The sequence below is a fragment of the Rosa rugosa genome, chromosome 3 (genome assembly GCF_958449725.1).
Source record: "Rosa rugosa chromosome 3, drRosRugo1.1, whole genome shotgun sequence".
NCBI classification, from domain to species: domain Eukaryota; kingdom Viridiplantae; phylum Streptophyta; class Magnoliopsida; order Rosales; family Rosaceae; genus Rosa; species Rosa rugosa.
Window position 1 is genome coordinate 38717588 of NC_084822.1, and position 24025 is coordinate 38741612.

The 24025-nt window shown below is 39.3% G+C and overlaps 3 protein-coding genes across 3 annotated transcripts; all 3 read left to right on the forward strand.

The window, feature by feature from the left end:
- Positions 1-2849: 2849 nt before the first annotated feature.
- LOC133737701 (mechanosensitive ion channel protein 10-like) lies at positions 2850-10012 on the forward strand. The gene is made up of 5 exons (XM_062165206.1): positions 2850-4291; positions 4388-4508; positions 6893-7186; positions 9167-9366; positions 9537-10012. Exons 1-5 carry the CDS (start codon positions 2850-2852, stop codon positions 9790-9792), a joined length of 2313 nt encoding a protein of 770 aa, XP_062021190.1. The 3' UTR covers positions 9793-10012.
- A 5743-nt stretch (positions 10013-15755) lies between these two features.
- On the forward strand, positions 15756-19180 carry LOC133740276 (uncharacterized). Its single transcript, XM_062168207.1, has 6 exons — positions 15756-16306; positions 16964-17163; positions 17991-18131; positions 18233-18313; positions 18425-18552; positions 18880-19180. The coding sequence occupies exons 1-6, from the start codon at positions 16081-16083 to the stop codon at positions 18917-18919; spliced, it is 816 nt and encodes a 271-aa protein (XP_062024191.1). The 5' UTR covers positions 15756-16080; the 3' UTR covers positions 18920-19180.
- Positions 19181-21871: 2691 nt separating this feature from the next.
- LOC133738422 (uncharacterized) lies at positions 21872-23618 on the forward strand. The gene is made up of 2 exons (XM_062165959.1): positions 21872-22714; positions 22821-23618. The coding sequence occupies exons 1-2, from the start codon at positions 22048-22050 to the stop codon at positions 23312-23314; spliced, it is 1161 nt and encodes a 386-aa protein (XP_062021943.1). The 5' UTR covers positions 21872-22047; the 3' UTR covers positions 23315-23618.
- Positions 23619-24025: the final 407 nt, after the last annotated feature.

Here is a 24025-nt window from a genome sequence, read left to right on the forward strand (position 1 = left end):
CTCTTCTTATGATCTCAATGATCGTTATTAATGAATTTCATTTCTAAACACTAAAAGTTGCAATTTAGAAAGAAGTGATAGCAAACAAATGAAAACCAAGAGTGAACTCTCTCGAAATCCTAGTGCCGCCTTTGGGCTACTTCCATGGAGGTTCTCGTCGCCTCCACATCCATGTTCGTTGGTAGATCGATTCACGGTATGGTGGGCTGCGGCGATGATCAGATGGTTCAATCTTGGGCTCCGTGGCAAACTGGGTTTTTTATACTGGAAATTTCAAATCGGAAGGAACCGGGCTTGGCCGACTTTCGTTCACTTGGTTCGGATTGCTTTGATCTTGCTATTGCTGCAGGTGATATTGGATGGTGGCGGCTTTGTGGCTCTACATCGCTATTCGTCGAAATCGGGCTGGTTCCAGCCTTAGCCAAGACTGCAGTTGCCGGAGTTGCATATGATGTCGAAAAAGATGGATAGTAACAGCTTCACCGAAGCCATCAATCTTGATTCTAGTGTTGTTTCGGCGCTGCCGGACATAGCCTCCAACATCTCAACGGTAGGGATTAGATTTGGTTCTGGGTGTCCAAATCAATATGGTTGGCTGTGTATTTGGGTTGTGTTTGGACCCAAGTTCAACCTGGTTTTAGGTTTCGACGGCAAGGGTTCTCTCGCTGTGGTGGTTTTCTGATCGACCAAAGACGATGGTGGCGCCGCCGTCATGGTCGCGTCCAACAGGGCAGCTAGATTTGGGCCTCAGTAGGCTTCTTGGGCCTGTAGCTGGTTTTGGAGCTCTGTTAGTGCTGGGGTCAAATGTCTAGTGGGTCTCTTGTCCTTGATGGGCTTCTTGGGCCGCTGAGCGGGCTTGAAGCTTTGAAGATAGATTTTGGGCCTAGTTTTCTTGGGTCCAAAATGACTTTTAGGTTTTTATACACACCTTTTAGTTTTTTTTTTTTTACTTTGTCAAGGGGAACCCAAAGGCTTCCTAGGCCCAAGATAAACCCCTTCGGCGCATGTGAAATGCTCCAACTGTGCATTGCAGCACAGTGCCTGGCCACTTTGACAGCTTCGGGGTTTGAACCTAGATTGGGGAGCACACCCAACTAGGCAAGAACCACTAGGCCACTTGCAGTGGTTTACACACCTTTTAGTTAGTTTCTACTTAAACTAACCTATTACTATGCGTACTGGTCATAGTTGAATAAACTTGCTTGAATAATAAGTGAGCATGACATGTCGAATGAATGATCATATCATATGTATCACCGTGTTGTGTTCATCACAGCTTCTTGTCTATCTGTAGATGGTAGCGGGAGAATATGTAATTGTCATTCTGGCCTTACCTTTATTATTAATGCAAAGCCCTTGAGACGCATTAGTTCAAAAAATTTAGAAAGAAGTGTTGTAAATACTGGAAAGTGGGGTGGGGATATATAGAGGCAAGATCCACGATAAAGATCCAAATTTCATAAGAAGATTATTTATAAAAAAATTTCAACCAAATTGAAAATCGTTAAAACATTCATAATCATAATTTATAATTTATGAACATAAAATCTTCATGTTTGACAAATTTAGTTTATTCATTGATTTGATCTAGTTTGATATCGTAACGATTACCGATTTAGAAGAAATTTTCAGAAGTGATCTACTCATGTATATTTAAATATCTAACGGTTGATTTTCCAAAATATAATCAAACAGTGGGTCTCACAATCATTAATTAGAAAGTCTTCATGAAGTCCTCATTTTAAGGTCCTCGTTAGAGCTTGAATTTCATTCTCTTAAAAGTAATTTTTGAATTTCATTCTCTTAAAAGTAATTTTTTAATTGTCTGTGGGCATAGCTAGGGCTGTCAATTTCGACACGACCCGATAACACGACTCGAAACCCGCACGAAATAAAGCAGGTTGAACTCGCACGATTAAAAAGCGGGTCAGCCATGGGTCAACCCGCCATGACCCATTTAATAAATGGGTCAACCACGGGTCAACCCACCAACACGAAGTGAACCCGTATAACCCGATTATGCTATACTTCTTCTTAAAATTTTGGGCGTTGGGAGTATTTGATCATAGGATTAGACAATTTGAAATATTTTGCTTTATAATTATTAGATTTAATTATTTATGAATATATATATAATTATTTATATTCTTAGTCTTGTGGAGTTTTTAGTGAATTTAATCAATTTATGCATTTTTTTAGTTAAATGTGTCGCATTGTTAACCCTTAAATGGGTCATTTTGTCTAACACGACACAACCTATTTGTTAAATGGGTTAAGCGGGTTGGAAATGGATAACCCGTTTAATAAATAGGTTGGGTTTGGGTTTAAATTTTTGACACGATTATTAAATGGGTTGGGTTTGGGTTTGTATATTGCGACACAACAAATACCTTGACCCGACACGAACCCAACCCGACACGACCCATTGACAGCCCTAGGCATAGCCTCTGAGGTCTTCAATGATAATGGATATATATTTTCAATAATACAGAGGTTGTGTCACCTTATTGCAATTTCAAAGGCTAGACCTTTATTTCATTTTGACAGTTGTTCTTCGCATTTTGGTAATAGGGTTGTTCTTTAATTTAGTTGTTTTGGCGCCAAAATAGCTTCCCTTGCAGTTGTAGGATAGAATATGGTCATACTGAAGTAGCTGTTTTGCATAAATCTCAAATCTGCGAAGAACTAAAGAAAACGAGATATGATAGATCCTTCAAAACAAAAAATGAAGTGAGATATATACGTGTTAAAAGATCAGACAAGTAAATGTGATTCTTATAGTTTGTTTCTATTTAATTTGGTAGTTTAGTGCAACCTTTCTTGGTGTTTAATATGATGATTTGGTTTTAATGAAAGGCGCAGAGAAAGCTATAAAAGGCAGCAAATTGAGCATGTCGGAAAAACAATCTCTGAATGGAGATGAAATTGTTGTGGAAGTTGAAAGCGAAGAGAGCAATGAAGCAAAGCGGACTTGTTCAAAAGGCTCAGAATCTTCAGCTCCCAAGCAAATCAGTCAAGTGGAATTGCAGGAGTCTGGTCCCGGCTTTCCTCCATCAGATATATCCTGGCTTAACCCCACTAATCCCCCCATGATACCCGCCCTCAATGAGACCCTCACTAGGAGAAAGTCCTTGCAGAGATTAGCTTACTCTAAACCCAAGTCACGATTTGGTGAACTACCATATCACGCTTATTTGGATATGTTACTTGAAGACACTAGTAGTTTAGATGAGCAGGTTGGTGCAAGTTTTCATGGTAATAGCGGCTCATTCACTAGGACTGTCTCCAGCAGTTCTTCCAAGTCCCCAGAGATGCTGTCTCCGGAGAGGCCGAAGAATAAGGATAAAAAGCTCTACAAGAAGGCTAAATTGCTGTCTCCGGAGAGGCTGAAGTATAAGGATAAAGAACTCTACAAGAAGGCTAAATTGAATAGAGATAAGCAGTGGAAAGCATTTAACAAGAAGATCTTGATTAAGCCGACTGTTTTTCTGTGCATTTTGGTTTGTTTAGTGGCTAGCTTCACTTATGAGAAACTAAAGAATCTTATGGTTTGGGGATTGGGGATTTGGAAATGGTGTGTGCTTGTAATGGTGATGTACTGTGGCGTGTTTATTGCGAATTGGTTTATGCGGTTTTTAATTTTTATGATTGAGACGAAGTTCTTGCTTAGGAAACAGAAGGTGTTGTATTGTATTCAAGGAATGGAGGAGAGTGCTCGGGTTTTCATATGGTTGGGTTTGGTTCTTCTCACATGGCTACTCCTGTTCAACCATGGGGTTGAGATTGAGCGATCAAAGACTTGCACCAGGATTTTGCATTATGTTTTGTGGACTCTTGTTTCTGTTCTCGTTGGGGCATTTTTGTGGCTGTTAAAAACTCTTCTGCTTAAGTTCTTAGCATTTGATTTCCAATCATACACCTTCTTTGATAGAATCCAAGAATCAATCTTCCATCAGTACGTTCTTCAGACCCTTTCAGGCAATCCACTACCAGACAAAGCACGGTCACAGACACTAAATTTCATGACGACACACAGAAACAATATTGCTGAGAGCGAGAAACAGGCCATTGATATGGGAGACCTTCAAAAGATGAAACAAAAGAAGGTTTCACCTTGGACCATGAAGGTATTGGTAGATGCAGTTTCTACTTCTGGGTTATCCACTATGTCCCATACATTCAATGATTGGAAAGATGCAGCGGATGAAGGGAAATATAAGAAGATTACCAGTGAGATAGAAGCAGCTACTGCTGCCTATCATATTTTTAGGAACGTTGCTGAGCCTTCCAAGTGAGAAAAGCCTACCTTATCTAAGTGCTCACTTATGATAAATATCTTGTTTCCCTTTTCATATTTAGTTTTGTTTGATATCTTATGTATGAGTAGGTACATTCACGAGTCGGACCTTTTGAAGTTCATGACTAAGGAAGAGGTGAAGCTTGTGTGGCCGCTGATTGACGTAGCAAAGACTGGACAAATTGGCAAAAATGATTTAACAGATTACGTGGTAAGACCTTTTCGTTTTATTGATCTTAACTTCCGCATGTTGTAGATCTTAATTGGCTTCTGGATATCTAGTTCCATGTTGTTAGCATGTATTTCATTACATTGATCCTATACTCTTTATGCTATACTCGATCATGCATGCCTTTCAATTAATGTAAATACAATATAGTGATATGGAGAAATAAGAATTTGATAACTCGATTCTGTTGCATTTGTTTACATTAATTCTTTTTCATCTTCTAGCTAAGCTCGTCTTGGGTACCTTGGTGTTTGCCATACCCTTACTTTTTTATTTTTTTTACTTTTAGTAAATGAATATAGTGGAAACCTACTGAACTGGTCAACAGGTTACCCAATTAAATATCGACATGTGTCATTTTTAAAAATAAAATTTACCATATTAACAACACACTCTTTCTTGATATGTAACATTGTTAAAAATCATGTAACAAGTATTGTCAAAATAATAAATTACACATAGTTGAACTACAATTACGACTTATGACAACAATTGTTGTGGTTATTGTAATTGAGTGGTCAAAGATGTAAATATTATATTTGGACAACTTTTATCAAATTTAGAACCTTGATTATCAAATGGAGAAGCTCCTTAAATACTGAGTTGTTACATATCTTTTGGTCTAATTTTAATTTTACCATGTTCACAACACAAATGTTGTCGGAATTGTAAAATGGTTGGTAATCTTGTAAATGGTATAGTTTTTGAAGTAATTACTACAATCAGAACAAACGTTACCACTTTTACACCAATAGTTGCGAGTTATGGTAAAATATGTAGTCATTGAGTAATTATTCCATTAATGATAAAAATATAAAGATTTACCACTTTGACAACAAATTTGTTGTTGCACTTGTTAAATTGTCCATAAATTAGTACATTAGTTTAGGTTGAGTAATTAGTATAAATAGGACAAAAGTTACCGCTTTTACATCAATTGTTGTGATTGTGGTAAAATGTGTAGTCATTGTAGTAATCATTTCATTAATGATAAAAACATAAAGATTTACCACTCTGACAACAAATTTGTTGTCATACTTGTTAAATTGTCTTTAAATTAGTACATTAGTTTAGGTGGAGTAATTACTACAAATAGAACAAAAGTTACCGCTTTTACATCAAGTGTTGTGGGTTGTGATAAAATGTGTAGTCATTGTAGTAATAATTTCACTAATGATAAAAACATAAAGATTCATACATGTTCTATTTTATATAATATTTACCACTATGAGGACTCATGTAACCACTTTGAGGACACATGTGGTAATTAGAAAAAAAAATCCGCATTAAAGTAAATAAGGTCTTCGTTAGAGAAAAGTAGGTTCTCATTTGAGTAATTAAGTCCTAAAAGTGGTAATTGTAATAGGTTCTCATTAGAGTAAAGTAGATTCTCATTTGAGTAAATAAGTCCTAAAGTAGGTTCTCATTTGACTACATTTAAAAGAAATATTATTTATTTTTACATTAATTGTTGTCGTTGTCGTAAAATGCATGTAAAAAGAATTATATTTGGTTAAGGAAACTACTAATGATATAATTAATTGGTAATAAAGATTACTTAACTAATACTAATTTTACGAACTTAGGTGATAAGGTTTTTGTTTTTAATAAGGAAAAAACGTAATTTTCAATTGTGTAATTGTCCATTAATAACAAGCATTAATCAAGCATTAATTCACTAATAATAAAATTAATTAGTAATATAGACTATTTAACTAAAAGTAATTCGGTGAACCTAGGATAGAAGGTTCTTTTAATTTTTTTTGAAAAAGGAAAAATCATAATTGTCAATTGTCAATTGATAATCAAACATTAATTGGCTTTATTGTTTTCACTGTCTTTATTGTTTTCAATTCAATTAGTAGTTTGTGTTACAAAAAAAAATAGAAAAGCTAAGGGCTAAACAAGTTACCAATTTGTTAAATATTTTGAACCATTGGATATATTACTAATCCAATGGTCCAAAATATTTAACAAAATGAGGGTATGACAAACACCAAGGTATCCAAGAATTCTCCAAGCATAAAGAAAAGAATATTAAAAGATTCATTTGGTCCATTGTGTTTGATATCGATCTTCTTGGCATAGCAAAAATAATCTTTACTTGGTTAAGTGTAGCTAACATCTTCGATTCTTCCCATCACAATAATGTTTTTTATTGACATCTGCAGATTGAGAATTTATGATAAGACAGAAAGAAAAAGCAGCATTTTGTAATCTGTGTTTTTCTTTCTTTTCTTTTTTTTTCTTTTTTGGCAAGGCAGCAGTTTGTAATCATATGCCACTTCAGTTGGTACCATGACTGTGTTCTTGGAGTTTCTGTGCTTTGATGATTCTAAATTAAGTGGTGGAACATTTTTTTTCAGGTAAAGGCCTACAAAGATCGCGAAGCATTAGCTTATGCTTTACAAGACACCAAAACAGCTGAAAAGCAATTTGACAGACTTGTGACTGGCATCCTGATTGTTATTACCGTTATAGTGTGGCTTCTATTGTTGGAAATTGCGAACACCAAAGTACTTGTTTTACTCTCATCACAGATCGTATTAGCAGCTTTTATGTTCGGAAACACATGCAAGAATATATTTGAAGCTATCGTCTTTGTATTTGTAATACATCCGTTTGATGTTGGTGACCGCTGTGTTGTTGATGACGTTCCGGTAAGAGTTAATTACTGTTTACTCCCTATACTTATAGGGTTTCATCGTTTCAGTCCCTAACCTTCGAATTTCACCTAAAAGGTCCTTGAACTCTCAATTTCCTCCTATTTCGTCCCTGCCGTCAAGCTCCGTCCAAATTGTCCGTTAAATTGCTGACGTGGCATTCCTCACGCGCTGAAATACCTAATTTACCCTCACTTAGTTTTTTTTTTTTTTTTTTTTTTAAGTTATTTATACTCTTCTCTCTCTCTTGTTTTTTTTTTTTTAGCCTCTTCTTCTTCTAGCTCTCTATCCTCCTCTGGGTTTTTTTTAATTTATTTATTTTCTTTTTTATCCACTTGCATCAGTGCTATGGATCTTCAAACCAAACAGAAAAGCAAGCAAAGTTCTAAACAATCTCCACTCAACGCAAAAGCAATCAACTGTCAAGTATCAATTCATCTATAAACGTTTTTTTCCTATCACAGTGACGGTGTCTACCGAAAAATTCAGAGTCAACCAAGCACAACCTAGATCTGGCAATTACAACTTCGACAGAAAATTGCACTGCACCAAATTCGTAATACATCTTCCAAGAGTGAAAATGCATAACTTCATCATCCCAAAACCCTAGTCCAATTTCCAAACCTCACATTCTGACCAATACATAAAAATCAGCATGTCAATCTTTCAATAATCAAACTTTCTACCATTTCCTTCGAAACAAAAACCGACTCAAAAATCAAATTCCAGAGCTCAAAAGAGAGGAAATTCATGAAAACCCAGTCACAAAAAACCACTCAGAATTCACAAAATTACAGATTACATCAACGATTACAACAATTCAAGTTCATCTTCTACGAATTTCAACGCACCAAAAACCAACGGCGACGAGATTAACAACATGCATTTGAATTATCAAGTTCTCAATGCTACGATTCTTTCAAATTCTTCAAGAACAGAAACAGTGAGAATTACATAAACCTAATCAATCTGTTCTCGCATTTTCCCAGACTGAAGAGAAATTTGAGAGCGACGACTCACCTGGTTGTTGTTGTTGTTGGGTTGGAACATCTTCCTTCTTCTCCTTCCGAGTTGACTCAGTGAGTCAGCTCTCCCTCTCTGACTCGCTCTCTCTCGCTCGCTCTCTTCCTTCTTCAACTGAAATTTTAGCTATTAAGGGGAGGAGAGAATCTGAAATATCATTTCTTCCAGCTCTCTAAAACCGGGCATCACCATCCTCTTCACGCGCTTCACCCACACAAGTTAGCGCCACAACCACCACCACTACCATGGCCTCATCTCGCCCTCTGCCGCCGAAGCCTCCCGATCTCGACCTCACGATCGTCTCCGCCAAGCACCTGAAGAACGTCAACCGGAAGAACGACGACCTCAAGCCCTACGCCGTCTTCTGGGTCGACCCCGACCTCCGCCTCGCCACCAATAACGACGACTCCGGCTCCACCAGATCCGTCTGGAATGAGCGCTTCGCTCTCCCCCTCTCCTTCTCCCTCCACGACTTCTTCCTCACCCTCGAAATCTTCCACTCCAAACCCTCTTCCACTCCCAAACCCTTAGTCGGCCCTCTCCACCTCCCCCTCAAAGACCTACGCGACCCGGATAAACAGAGGAGAGAGATGGAAGAAAGTAGAGGTAAAAAGAAAAACAAAAAAGAGAGAGAGAAGAAAAAAAAATAATAATAATAATAATAATAATAATAATAAGTGAGGGTAAATTAGACATTTCAGCGCGTGAGGAATGCCACGTCAGCAATTTAACGGACAATTTAGACAGAGCTTGGCGTCAGGGACGAAATGGGAGGAAATTGAGAGTTCAGGGACTTTTTAGGTGAAATTCGAAGGTCAGGGACTGAAACGACGAAACCCTATAAGTATAGGGAGTAAACAGTATTTAATCCTTCCGGTAACTTGCCTAACTCTTACTTCATCAGGCTGGGTACTTTAATCAAATTCTATTAGCTAATACCTGGTAACCTGACAGTTGATAGTTGAGGAGATGAACATCTTTACTACAGTCTTCTTGAAGTCTAACAATGAGAAGGTATACTATCCGAATTCAGTTTTATCCACAAAAACCATCAGCAATTATTACAGAAGTTCAGATATGAAAGATACTGTGGAGTTCTCGATTGCTTTGACACCTGTGGAGAAGATAGTCAAGCTCAAAGAGAGAATTAAGGAGTGAGTTGCTTGAATCTTTTACTTGTGTGTGCGCGCGCGCGCGTGTGCATACATGCGTGCGTGCCTGCGTGTGTGTGAGATCATAAGCGAATTACTGGTTGACCAGTGAGCAATGAATTTGGACTGCTCCTTTGTGTTTACTTTTTAGCAATTTGCTTCTGCTTGTTCAGGTATTTGGAGAGGAACCCTCAGTATTGGCATCCAAAGCATAATGTGGCGGTGATCGATTTCGAAGATGTGAACAAGTTAAAGATGGCAGTGTATTTTCATCACACTATGAACTTTCAAGAATTTGAAGAAAAGAATGTGCGCAGAGCCGAGCTAGTTTTCGAATTGCTGAAAATTCTTGAAGAGCTAAATATCACATACTCTATGCCGCCCCAAGAAGTCCACCTCAAAACTAAATCAGAAGCAATTGCTGCCTAAAGGAGATCAAACGCAATCTGATCTATGGCCAGAAGATCAGTTGAATCAAAGGTCCAAAATAAGCTCGCTCAGATTGATGAGGTGACAGTGTGTTACATTACGTACCGTAATTAATTTGTTTTTTCTGTTACGTTAACAATTCTTAGGGGTGAATGAGCATATTCACTCCAGTTGTCGATTAACATATTTTTACTTAATAAATTTATAATCCAACGGTCAATATCTTAAATTATTCTGTAAAGATCATCTCTGTAAAAAATCAATCGAATCGGAAATCGTTTAATTATCTAATTAAATCAAACAAATGGATGGTTCTAATAACACTTATAATTACTATGATGAACCGTTCATGTATTTCATAGAAATGAATAACTAAAAGGTCTTCAATTTGATTGATTTTTTACAGAGTTAATCTTTATATTACGTTATACAATATGAATGGTTGGATTAGAAAATTATAAAGTTATTATGCGTTAATCGCAAGAGAATGTAAATTTGCTCAGGGTGTAAGAGGTGAACCTAAGAATTGTTCCTATTTTTTTTTTTTTTTTGAAATAAGAATTGTTCCTATTAGGAACGCTATGACTTGAATTTTATAGGAAACTGGTTGCAATCAATCTATGTATAAATTTCTTGAATTGCCTTAATGGAATCAATCATCATAATCGTATAAAAGCGTGCAGGTCGTTAGTTTTATTCATCAACAAAAAGTAGAAGATGACTAGTCATCAGGTCGTTTCATTATATCTTCGCTCTAAGATTAACAATGCACTTCGCATTTCATTACAATCTACAAAGTTGCAATAATGAATGAATCAATCTATTTGGCTTTTTAGATTTGGAGTCTTCGAGTCTTGACCATCACCGTTGGCATTGGACTTTATCACTTTCTTTGCACCAAGTAATGAATCAACAATCACTACTACAAAAATTGCATTGCATACACAACGGTGTTCCACCGTTGTCCCAATTTCAAAGTTTTGTCGTATATCTTGCTGTTGTGTGATCACAACACTCCAACAACGGTGAATCACCGATGTCTGCTGATCATAGAGTTGACGCCTCAGGTAACACCGTTGTGCCAATTTTGCGCATGTCAATGCCAGAAATTGAATGTGAGACATGCGCCTCATGTATTTGTTGTAATATGGTAGTACAATACTATTTTAGCATACTGAAACAAGATGCATGAATCTAGACTAATCTATGTCTAAGTACTGTCTGGGAGGTACATATACATGACTATAAAGTAGAGAGGGAATCAAGAAATTGATTCTCAATTAATCAGAATCAACCAATAATTACTCTAACATCCCCCCCTCAAACTTAAGGTGGTAAATTTGAAGCCAACTTGAGTTTGAAAACTAATGCTTTGGAACGGCCAGGTGGATGTGTCTTGGTGAACAGATATGCTGGTTGATCAACAGAAGAAATTGGACAATGGCTAACAATACCACGAGCAATGCGTTGACGCCCATAGTGACAATCACTTTCAATATGCTTTATGTGTTCATGAAAGATATCATTTTGGGCAATGTAGATATATAGCACTTTGTTATCACAATAAAGAGGTGGTAGAGGAGTGAGAGACGCTCATATTCTCAAGTAACCACCGAAGCCAAATAAGCTCTTGAGTAGTATCAGCAATAGGCACGGTACTCAGCCTCAGTGCTAGACCTGGAGTTGAGTGATTGCTTTTTATTGCGCCAAGATATGAGAGACTCCCCTAAGAAGAAACAGAAGCCTGTGGTAGAACGACGATCAGTAGGATCACCTGCCCAATCAACATCAGAATATACAGAAAGCTCAAGAGATGAATGAGCAGAAAAATGAAGACCATGAAATAAAGTGCCCTTTATATATCAAAGAATGCAGAAAACAGCAGCAAAATTAGTAGAGCGAGGAGCAGACATAAATTGGCTGACAATATGAACAGTCAAGCAATGTCGAGCCAAGTAACAGTGAGATAGACTAGACTACCAACAAGTTGGCGATACAAGTGGAGTACCATTAACATGAGTGAGTTTTATATTGGTCTCAAGTGGACTAGATTTCTGTTAAGCCCACTCGAGAAACAAGATCAGATGCATATTTGGCTTGAGAAAGAGCATAACCATCTGAATGGGATGAGACTTCGAGACCAAAAAATAGCTAAGATGGCCAAGATCTTTCATCTTGAAGTGTTGGCTAAGATAATTTTTAAGATTAGAAATACGAGAAATATCATCCCCAGTGGTTATCATATCATCAACATAAAGTAAAAGAAAAGTAACACATTGTCTCGTCTTACGAATGAAAAGAGTTGAATCATATATAGGGACATGAGGTGAAACTATATTCTCCAATAACACTGCTGAACTTAGAAAACCAAGCACGAGGGGCTTGCTTAAGGCCATACAAAGCTCGACGAAGTTTGCAAATCTTGTTAGGAGGATGATGATAGCTAGGAGCTGCCCCGTCTGTGGGTCCTACACACCACAACCAGAACGAGAAAAATGACATCAAGACCAAGATCACATAGTTGACCAACAGAGAGGAGATTTAACGTAAGTTTGGGAATTAAGTAAGTGTCAGAAAGTGATAAATTATAAGTGAAAATTGTGCCATTGTGGGTAATAGACATATTAGAACCATCAGCCGTATGAATGTTTGGCACATGAGAAGTATATTGTTTGGGACTAAAAATGGTTGGGTCGGATGTCATGTGATTACAACATGTATAATAAAAAAACCAAGAAGAGTTAACTGAGGTAGCTGACATGGCAGAAGGTGGAGATGTACTACAATTAAAAAGAACCTTTTTTAAAATGGATTTTAAATAACTCACAGAAAAATAGATGTTGGAAGAATCTGAAAGATTAAGATAATCCACATTTGAACATTGATTAGTAGCAACAGCAACAGAATGAGAATTGAAGCTAGATTAATCTTTCCAAACCCTTTTTTTTGGACAATCTAACAGAAATTGACCTGGCTGATGATAATATTTGCACGCCCTATTGTCCATGGTAAAACAACAAGAAGGAAAACAATGATGTGTTGACTTTTAATAAAGGATTAATTTCAGTTTACCCCCCCTGAAGTTTGGGGGTGTCATCATTTCACCCCCCGACTCTCAATTTCACTTTTTTACCCCCTAAACTTTCTAATTTTTGTCTTCCGTGCCCAATCTCTGATGCTCCGTCCAAACTGGACGTTAAATCCGACCATTAAGGGCTAAAATGGTCATTTCAAGACAAAAAAAAAAACCAAAAAAAAAGAAAGAAAAAAACTCCCTCTCTCTCTCTCTCTCTTCTCTTCTGCAACTCCCTCTCTCTCTTCTACTGTTCTACATACCTCCTCGGCCAACTCCGCCAGCTTGTCCTTGATCTGTAAAATCAAAAATCGTGGTTATCTATGTCAAATTATTCTTCTAACTAAATCTCAATTATGTGGGAATCTGGATACCAAACATCAAACACCATTCATCAACCGATTCAACCCATTCCCAATTATCAACAATTCAAGTATTCAACATCAACCCATTCCCAATTATCGACATCAACCCATTACCCATTCCCAATTATCAACATCAAGTCATCATTCAGCAACCCATTCCCAATTCCCAATTACGACCTCACCCTAAACACCAAACATCACAAAATCACGATTCAAACATCATCAGCAAGACATCAATTCAGCATGGGTATCGTATACCCAGTGTTTACTTGAGAATATGAGATTCAGGGATTGAAGATTTGAAGCCTTCAAGAGTTCAAGGAGCAAGGTGGCTCGGTGGCTGGAGCCTGGAACTCTGAAAGGTGGAATCAAAATCGATCTGAACTCGGGGAGAATTCCAAAATGGCTAGAATAACCCAGAAACAAAAATCAACAAAAATCGATCAATTCCAAAAACTAATTACACAGGAAAGTAGAGCACGACGAGAGGATCAAATTCGGTACCTCATATAACCCCGACGATCACCGGAAACTGCAGAAGCTTCGCCGGAAAATCCGAAGCTCTCGGGCTTCGATTCTTTTTCCACGATCAACAATCAGCCAAACCCGTACCATAGGGACGTCGGGGACGACAGGACGGAGAATTCTGACTGCAGGAAGTTTCTGAACGGAAGTGGAGCACAAAGATCCGGCGAAGTTTAAATTGCAGATCTGGATATATAGAGGGTTAAGCCTTCGATCTATAGATCGTGAGCTTTATAAGCCTCATATGTATGAAAAAAATGAAGAAGATGAGTCATGCAGAATGATTAGGAGGAGAATGATTGAAGGAAAGACGAAGAAGAAGTGAGAGAGAAACGAAGAAGATGGGAAAACAGTAGAAGTAGTTCCTCCGGTTAACATTACTGATGGAGAAAGTCATTGACTTCTTTTTAACTTGTATTATATAGAAGACAATAAATTTAACTTTTGTATATAGTATAACAAGGAGAGCTTGTGGCCTAGTGGTTTGAGGTCTAACTCTCCACCTAGAGAGAGGTGAGAGCTTCGAGTCTCGCCTCTTGCACAATTTAAATCATTTTGCATAATGGTTTAGTGGGATATATACGTATATCGGTTGGTATATGTATATTTCGGTGGTATGCAGAAGTGTGTACAGTAGCCGAGCCGAAATACCAGCTTGAAATGACCATTTAGCCCTTAATGGTCTGATTTAACGTCCAATTTAGACAGAGCATCAGAGATTGGGCACGGAAGACAAAAATTGGAAAGCTTAGGGGGTAAAAAAGTGAAATTGAGAGTCGGGGGGTGAAATGATGACACCCCTAAACTTCAGGGGGGTAAACTGAAATTAATCCTTTAATAAAAGACACGTTGAAAGAAAATGACCCTAATCAAAAGGTTGTGAGTGGGTGAACTGGTTTGAGGTCACAGAGCTTTTGAGATTTTGTATTCAACTTGTATGTTATGTACAAAAGCATGACTCTCTCTATAGGGTTGATTATGGTAGTACAATACTATTCTAGTATACTGAAACAAGATGAATCTAGACTAATTTATGTCCAAGTACAAGTCTGGGAGTTACATGTACCATGACTATAAAGTAGAGAGAGAATCAAGGAATTGATTATCAATTAAGATTAATTGAGAACCAACCAATAATTACTGTAACAGAAATGGTTGAGCCACAGTAATGAAAAATGACTCACAAATTTTTTTTCTTTCTTTTTTTTCTTTTTTGTTAATTGCATCAAGCCTATTTGAACGGAGATGGCAATTTCATAAACCGATCAAATAAAAGATATAGTGGCAATTTTATAATTAACGTAAACTTTAGTGTTAATTACATGCTAGGGAACACTTAAATAGATTGCAAGGTTTTTCAAGCAACTGTTTTTGCTCATGGGTATTGAGCTGGGGCAGTTTACCTTGTTGGTAAATCACTCTTGATTTTATACTCAATCGTACCTTGTAATTATACACCATTCAGTACAAATCAACAAGATTATCGTTTCTTCTTAAAAAAAGAGTTAAAATTTCACTATGATAATATTCTTTGATCAAAAAATACTTTTTGTATGCTCTTCGGCTGTGTTTGTTTCCCAGAATCTGAGTATTGGGAAAGGAAAGTGTTTCTTTTCCTGTGTTTGGGACATCCCAGGAAGGGAAACTGGTTCCCAAAGGAAAGGAAAAAGAGGAGGAAATTGGTTCCTCCCCTCCCCCCTCAGGAACCACTTTCCCAAAGGAAAGGAAATTGATTCCTTTCATTTCTAGTTACCAAACATGGCCTTCGGGTTAGCCTAGCTAAGTGATGATGAGGGGTGGGGAGGAGTTGGGAAGTGCATTAGAATTACATGCTAAATTAGGAGTTCGATTCCCCTAAAAAAAAAATAATAATAATAATAATAATTAAAAAATCCTTTATATGTTTTTCAACCTTTAAGAGGGAAGTTGTAGACAGATCAACCCAAGGCCAAAACCAAGGATTCCATAACAAATCCAGCAACCTCAGAAAAGGGAAATCACTAACTCCGGAAATCCAAATCCATTGTCCTTGCTCCTCAAAGAAACAATGAATTTTGTCCTTAATTAAAATTCAACGTGTCCATCCCCCATTGGTCCTCCTATTGCCAACAACATAAATGCCATATCGTACGCGGCCAATTGCATGCCCAATTGCCCGTCGAAACGCTCACACTCTCTTTAATCTCCAAACGAAACACAAACCAAAACAGAACAGAACGCAGATTTTTGGTTCTTGTTTGTTTTCCCATTCCAATTGTGCTCTCTTCCTTTCACTTTTCTCTTCGGGGCATCGATCGGGTGCGATTCGGGAGCAGAGCTGATACCATGGGGAGGAGGAGGAACGCTTCAGTGAATGTTCTGTTTCAATGGGTGAGGAGGCAGTCAATGAAAGTCAAGATCTTTCTTGGAGCCTTTCTTGCGCTGTGTGGTTTGGTGGCACTGAAGTTTTGGGTCAAGAATCATGACCATTTTTTCATTGCCTCTGAAGCCATTCATTTTCTGGGGATCATCGTCCTCATATACAAGCTCACAACCCAAAAGACCTGCTCTGGTATATATCTTTCTTAATCACTAACTCATAATTCTGTGTTTTTTGAATCATTCTTATTACTGTGATCGGTTGTGATAAGTATATGGAAATTTTTAGGACTGGAGAGGGTAGTATAATTTAATGACATGATCATAGGATCATAGCCGTTTCTTTCCACATGAATTTGCCTTCAATACATTATAATCTCCATAGACAAGTTCTGGTTTGGCCGGTGATTTTGTAATTGTGCATGAATATGGATCCATTATCAAATTATCAATCTGATCCATGTTGAAACAGTAGATGAAACTCCAACTAGTCATAATCAGTTGTTATAGAGATGAATAATTGAAAAACAATGTTCGACGTACTTACCAAATTTATTTACCAAATTATGTGTCGCGCGCAACATGTTAATTAATAAAATGGATACCCTCTGAAGCGGGCATATGTTTTGTAAACGACACACGGCCATAACATTTGGTCACCAAAAGTGAATAGAAGAATTTGATAAGCCTAACATTATCTAATTTTGAATATATTTACTATTTAGCATTCCAGGTAACCATTTCATAGACATTTGGTTATTGGCATATTCGATTTAGCAGTTCTTATCTTAGAACATGGATGTACAGTATTGAAGAGTTTATGTTAATGAGGTTTCTATTGCCAACTCAGGTCTTTCCCTAAAGACTCAAGAACTCACAGCTGCCTTTGTAGCAGTAAGATTGGTTTGCAGTACCATCATGGAGGCTGATGTGCACACTGTGCTAGATTTTGCTACTCTCATTTCAACAGCTTGGCTCATTTATATGATACGGTTCAAACTGAAGTCAACCTACATAAAGGAACTCGACAACTTTCGCTTATATTTTGTGGTAAAGATCTTTTGCTGATGCTGTTTGTTAATGATAGAAGTATTTAACGTTTTTACTTGTCTCCCTTTTACTGAGTGGTTCTGGGTGTTGCTGTGTTATGTAAAATTGTAAATGTAAATATATTTGCAAATCATATTCTGACTGTTCTTCATCAATGCACGCATGCTTGGTCAAATATGTTGAAATCATTTTAACAAAATAATCAAATTCCAGTAAAACTAATCAGGCACACTTCCTGTTTGAGACAGCATCCAGTAGACATTAGAATTTTCAGGTGAGACTGCATTGGACATAAAAGGCCAGCATATGATCATTTATTAGCAAAAGAATTTTGGTATGTTAGGATTCTTTGGGATAAAGGAATCTAGTAAAACAAGACTATAGGAGACTTGATATAATCATATGATGCATTTCAGCATATATGAAGTAACTAGATAGTATGGGTATTTGGAATTCACCTACAGTATCACTGAATTGGATTTGAAATGACTATATACAATGAATCATTTGGAATTGACCATGTTATTTGAATCTTTTTTTATTTTTTTCCCTTCTTCCTTCTTTTACCATGCAATGTTAACCAGATCCCTAGATCTGAAATCACCAAACAGTCCTTTATGTTAATGTTAATATAAACTGCGTAGGAATTCAAAAAGAAATCATTCTTAATACCCCTATTATGAAAAACACACTAGATATTGGATGGTTTACCCTGCTGGAAACAGAACTATGTCTGACGATGTTGCTTCAGAAAATGTGCTTACCATTGCTATACCCCCACACCACCCCCCCCCCCCCCCCCCAAAATTGATCCATTTGAATTGCAGGTGGTGCCTGCTGCTATCCTTGCCCTGCTTTTCCACCCATACATGCTGAGTGGTCGTATTACTCGAGTTCTTTGGGCATTTGGTGGGTACATAGAAGCTGTTTCAGTACTGCCACAGCTTCGTTTGATGCAGAATGCAAAGGTAATTAGGAGAAAGAAAAAAAAAACCTATTATCACCACTACTAAGTACTATCCCCAGTGGTTTGATCTCTATTTTCTTCTGATTATGCTGCATTTTGCAGATGATTGAACCATTTACCTCCCATTATGTATTTGCATTGGGTATTTCAAGATTCTTTGCTTGTGCTCATTGGATCATTATGGTTAGTTATGGCTTTACCCAAGCTGACTTAGAGCTCTGTGTGAAATTTGCAAACACAGTTGGTCAATTTAGAATGTATCGGAACTAAAGGCAATTTGTGATTTCCATGCAGATCTACGAAACTAAAGGCAAATATCTATTCTTGGTTGGGAGTGGTTATTCCTGGATTTTGGCTGCCTTGATCTGTGAAATTGTTCAGACATTCATCTTAGCAGACTTTTGTTACTATTACATAAAGAGGTAACTTCCTTTAATCTTTTTGATACATCGTTTCGTACAATTGAGAAGACTTACCACATCAGCAGTGGCCGAGCCATGTTTGCGCCTGAGGTGGCCAACTTTTGCCCCTCCAAGCCCCCATTTAGGCTCCATTGAATTGGTTAACATTGTTAAACATTACTTTAAATGATTACAAAAATATCTAAAACCACATTGCATCTTGGCATCGATCTTGTATTTTAGCTCCGCCACTGCACTTAAGCATGATGATGTGCTAATGGTACAATCATGTTCTTCTCACTATCGCAAACTGCCCTTAACCATTTGTTACATATATTTGTTTTGCAGTTATGTACAAGGTCAGCTCGTAATGAGGATGCCTGTCTAGATTTTGAATCTCATACCATTGTGCTTGCTTACTGCATTTCTTTTTCTTTTCTTTGATCAATATACAAGCATCTTGTAGCATGGAGAAGCGATGAGAAAAATCTTAATGTACTTTTCATCTATGTTCATGACCTCGGGTTTAGTAAGACATGGTTACTAGTACTTCATCAAGACAAAGTCATTTTGGAGTGAAAAAAATGTCTTTGTTAATTTTTGTCATTTGGTAACAGAAGTGAACAAATCTTGAACAGGAATTTCAATGACGATGCAAAAACTTACAAACTAAACAGTGATGATTTTTACAAATTAATACTATGATTTTGAGTTGCATCGATTTTACAGTCTTCTCACAAATTTTAATTTGTGATCAATCACTGACCTATACCTTGACGATCAATCAACGGAGTTGGAGATTTTCAGCTTGGTTGGTTGGCAAGTCTGGCATTAAACCTTATTGCAGTCTTTCATGGAGAAAGTGACTAGCTAGCTGGATGAAATGGTGCGTGACCAGCTGTGAGTTCCCGACACCAATGTCACCCGTCAATAAGCAATGTTGCCGATGGAGTTCATCCATTGCAGGCTTGCAGCAGTCCACCTTGTTCTAAGATGAATTTTGATAGTAAAGACGGTTGTGTTGGCTTGGTGCTGTGATACTTGATATAAAGAAAATGGTTTGGGAGGGATTAAGTCACAAATCTGCTTTAGCTAGCTTTCTTGATCCACTTATTCTTTCACCTGAAGCGGAATGGATGGATAGTGTTACATGAGGTGATTGTGGTCGTTGATTTGAGAACAGTGGTTACTAGTAGGCTATCTGCATGCCCAAGATGATAAATGAGCTACGGTGTATACAACAAGAACACTATTAAGATTTTCTACACCACCCATTTAACTTGTAGAAGACACAATCATTATTAGGAAAAACCCAAAAAGGAATCTTTAAAAGAAACTTTTACACGTCAGGTGCTAGCGAGAAAGGAGAACGCGCCTCACGCGCGGAGAAAAACCAGAGGGAGATCGAGAGTGCCCTCTCCCGACCGAACGACGCCGGCGCCCTGCCGCTGCGTGCGTTCCAATCCGGGAGAGGATGTTTGCCTGGGCCTGCGGCATGGTTCTTGGGCGAAGGTTTGGCTCAAGGATGGAGGAAGGCGCGGTGGTGGCTGCATCTGGATCTGTGGCGTGGCTGAGGTTTGAGACCGGTCCAGCGTCGGATCTTAGTCGGATTGGGGAGGTGTCTTGCGTCGGTCGGAAGGTGTGGCGGGATCTACGGTTTGCTGCTGCGGATCGGTGGATCGACGGTGGTCTTTTGTTGTTTGATTTCAGTTTTTGTCGTAGATCCATGGGTTTTGGATGTTTGGGTCTACGGTGGTGCGCGGGGTCAGGCAGGCAGGGGAGCGCTGGTCCTGGGGATCTGACGCTGGTGGTGGAGCGGCAGGAGTGGTGGGGGAGCGACAATGCAGGTGCAGCTGGTGACGTGATTTGCCGGTGGGGCTCGTTTTGCCGACGGCGGCCTAGGTGGAGCGCGGTGCTGCCTGGGTGGATCGCGGCGCTGAGTTTTGGTGGGGAGTGGGGGTTGGGCCGGGTCCTTGTGCTTGGGCCTTGCTGTGTGGCTGGGCTTTGGTGTTTAGTTTTTCCTTTTGTCCGATGGTGGGCCTATCTAGGCTCGGTAACTGTTTACTGCTTTTTTGTTTGTCTTTTTTCAGTTGTTGCTTTGTCGGTAATAACCTCCAACCGTGTTCCGGTAGGAGGCAGTGGCCTGTGTGCCAGTCATTGCACCTTGTGTGCCTGTTTTGCTCTAGGTAGGCGGCGAGTTCCTTGCACTTGCAAATGGTCGCTGCCTCTTAGTAGCAGAGGGAAATTAAGTGTCACTGGATGTAGTGTCCAGTGGCATTATGATGGGAAAGCTATGCGTATGGTAGTTATGCTTTGCTGCAGTCGGGTTGCAGATCAAGTTATCTTTCCATTGTATCACCGCTGCTTTATTGCAGTTAAAGCAAATAGAGTCGCCAGTAGAGCGCTCTTTGCTAGTTGGTGCTTTGTTGAGTACAAGCATTTTTAGTAGACACTCAGGATAATATTTCAGGATGTTCTACTTATTATAATCAGGGATTTAGGCTCAATGTCCCCCCTTGTATTCGACAGTTTCTTTAATTAAAGCTATCAAAGTTTGAGGGCTGCCGCACCGCCCTTTTCTCAAAAAAAAACTTTTACACAAACAAAACTCACACGAAAATATCCATCAGCAATCTTCTATGATCTTCTATAGCCTCTGGCAGAAAATATAAACCCTAACAACTGACACGTGCTAGGCATGCACCGAAACGGTCACAGCCCTTTCAAATTTGGTCCATGCGCCACAAGCCCTCCCGAAACGCCACCACGTGTAGTTATCCATAGGCCTCGGACCACGTGTCCCTGACCACATTCCCGAAGACACGTCGACACGTCAAATCATCTCCTCCAGTAAAAGCTGCAGATCCGACGCTGAGCTGTCAAGCTCAACAGCTCGCCACATTTCATCCAACGATTCCCGTTGCTTCGCGAGAAAGCAGGCCCAACCCTAACGTACGGCATCCCACGTGTCACCAGCAAAGGCGGCTACGTATCGTCCGTCACTAGGGGATTCGTAAAGTTGAAAACGACGGTAGAGATTCGCGGGTTAAAAGCGAAATCTCACCACCCCCACGCGTCCGTTCCCGATGCCAGCCTGTAAGACAGGCCCAGCTCTCTCTCCACAGTCAAACACGTGTAAGCTCTTCATGCACATGCCCCACGTGGCGCGCTCTCAACCTACGAGCGTGGGCCGCGGTGCACTTAAACAGAGTTTGTTTCCCGCTAAATCAACGAATTACCAGGCTCTTAAGCCGCGATTATTCTGGATTAGTGTTAATCCCATCCGCTATTACATCCCCCAACGTCTTACGTGTCAGCTACCGCCTTCCTCCCTTCTGTTATCACAACACGTGGCACCCGCCCTCCCTTCGTTTCCTCTTCCCTACAAAAAGATCTGATACCAAACCCTAATAAATTTTGAAACGAACAAGAACCTTCATCTTCAAATTTCACTACGAGCTTCAGATTTCGCATTTTCCTTTCCATATACGAATTGAATTACTGATCTCTGCAACAATGGTTGGGGTTTCCGAGCGAGGGATGAAACAGGAGGAGATTGAGCTGGATTTAGGCTTGTCAATCGGAGGCGCGAGTTTCAGAAAACCGGAACTCAACGGAGGAGACGAAATCCAGACGGCGGCGGTTGTAAGATCCAGCAGCACGGCAACGCCGGCGGCCTTTTCCGAGCCGGAGAGCGCGGTTGTGGATCCGCAGGCGAAAAGGGAGATTCAGGCGCAGCGGAGGCAGGAGGCGAAGAGGAAGCGAGAAGAGAAGAAAACGCGAGCCCAAATCGGAGAACAGAAACAATCGCCGGCGAGAAAGAAAGAGAAGAGTATGGACGCAACGAATGTTGTGCCATCTCAAGGCGATAACGGCGTTAAAGTTATGAATGTGAATTTGAATTTGAGTAACGGCGAGGCAGAGCACCAGGTTGGACCGGTGCAGTACCCGTACGCGCCTGTCCAGTTCGTTCCGTACTCGAACGGGTTCGCTTATCCTTGTGTGGTGCCGTGTTGGGTGCCCAACGGTGGCGGGGGTTTCAAGCAGTTTCAGGCAAATCATGATTTGGGGAATAATGGGTGCAACCCGGAGCAGAATGGCAAAACGGCGTCGTTGAATAATGGGTCCCCAATTTGTAGCTCCTCTACTGTTTCAGAACATTACAGCGCAGTTTCTCATGAAGGTATATATATATATATATATATCTCATATCTAATCCATTTATATCCCCAAATTTTGATTATTTTGTTAAATCTTCATTCTGATTTTTGTGTTTTCAATATTTTTAGGTGGGAGCAGTGATGCTAGAAGCCATTCAAGCCGTTTGAATGGTTCGATTGGGAAGAAGAACAAAGCCCAGTCTAACCACACAGTTACCTCCCACTCGATCGAACCTAATTCCCGAGGTAATGAAAATTTGGTGGTTCAAGTTCAACCCAAAGAAGAACCCGCACCGGAAATTACAGAACCGGTTCCGTTTTCAAAACAACGTCCTCCTACGCCACCCAAAGAAACCAAGACGGAGCGTCCAAAACCTCAAACCAAAAACACCCAGAAGAGCCCTTCCATGCCACAAATGCCGTACGTATCCACCACCGGAAATGGACCCAATGGGAAAACGGTTCATGGATTCTTGTGCAGATACTCCCAGTCGGAGATCAGCATCGTGTGTGTCTGCCATGGAAGCACATTCTCGCCGGCTGAGTTTGTGCAGCATGCCGGAGGCACCGATGTTTCACGGCCTCTGAGACACATAACAGTAATCCCATCTGCTTTTGGATGATGATGATCGTGCTTCTAGCTTTTTTTTTTCTTTTTTCTGGTTCTTTCTACTGTGGCCTATTGGAATTGCTTGGTTCTTTTTCTTCCTGGCAAAATTCCGTCCCCATTAAAGATGGAGATTATTTTTCTTTTTTTGGTTTCTGCATTTGTGTCTCTGAAGCCTCTGCTAACTGTCATTTACATACAGTTAACAATCTGTTAGGTTTCTAGATCAGATACTCTCCTTTATTTAAATCTGACCTGCTGCTTTCAACAAAATTCAGTATAGGGAAGACCAGAGGAATTTTGTTTTTATTATTTATTTTGTTCTTGACTTGTTATGGTCTTGGTTAACTTTTAACTTTGAATTTTATATCATTTGCAACCGAGAACCAAATATTCAAAGGAAAATTCAAGATCATAGGACTACATAATGTTTTCATACCCTTATACAGTATAACCCATTCCAATATCAGGGCTGATTACTGGAGGGTTTGGGGCTTGTCCTACGTACACTATGTCGCCCGTCTTCATCAATGAAGCTGTCAAGGCAGTTTTGGCCCATTCGGGCACTGTATTACCGTGGCCATTGTTTCTAAGGCCATCTCTAATTGTTAACGGCTAAAATAGACCATAGTCTACATTTTTAGACCTTTTGGAAGGTACTAAGGCCACCTCCAACCCATGTACGTGTTTCAAGTGCTAAATGGGCAAAAAATAGCCCATGTGTTCT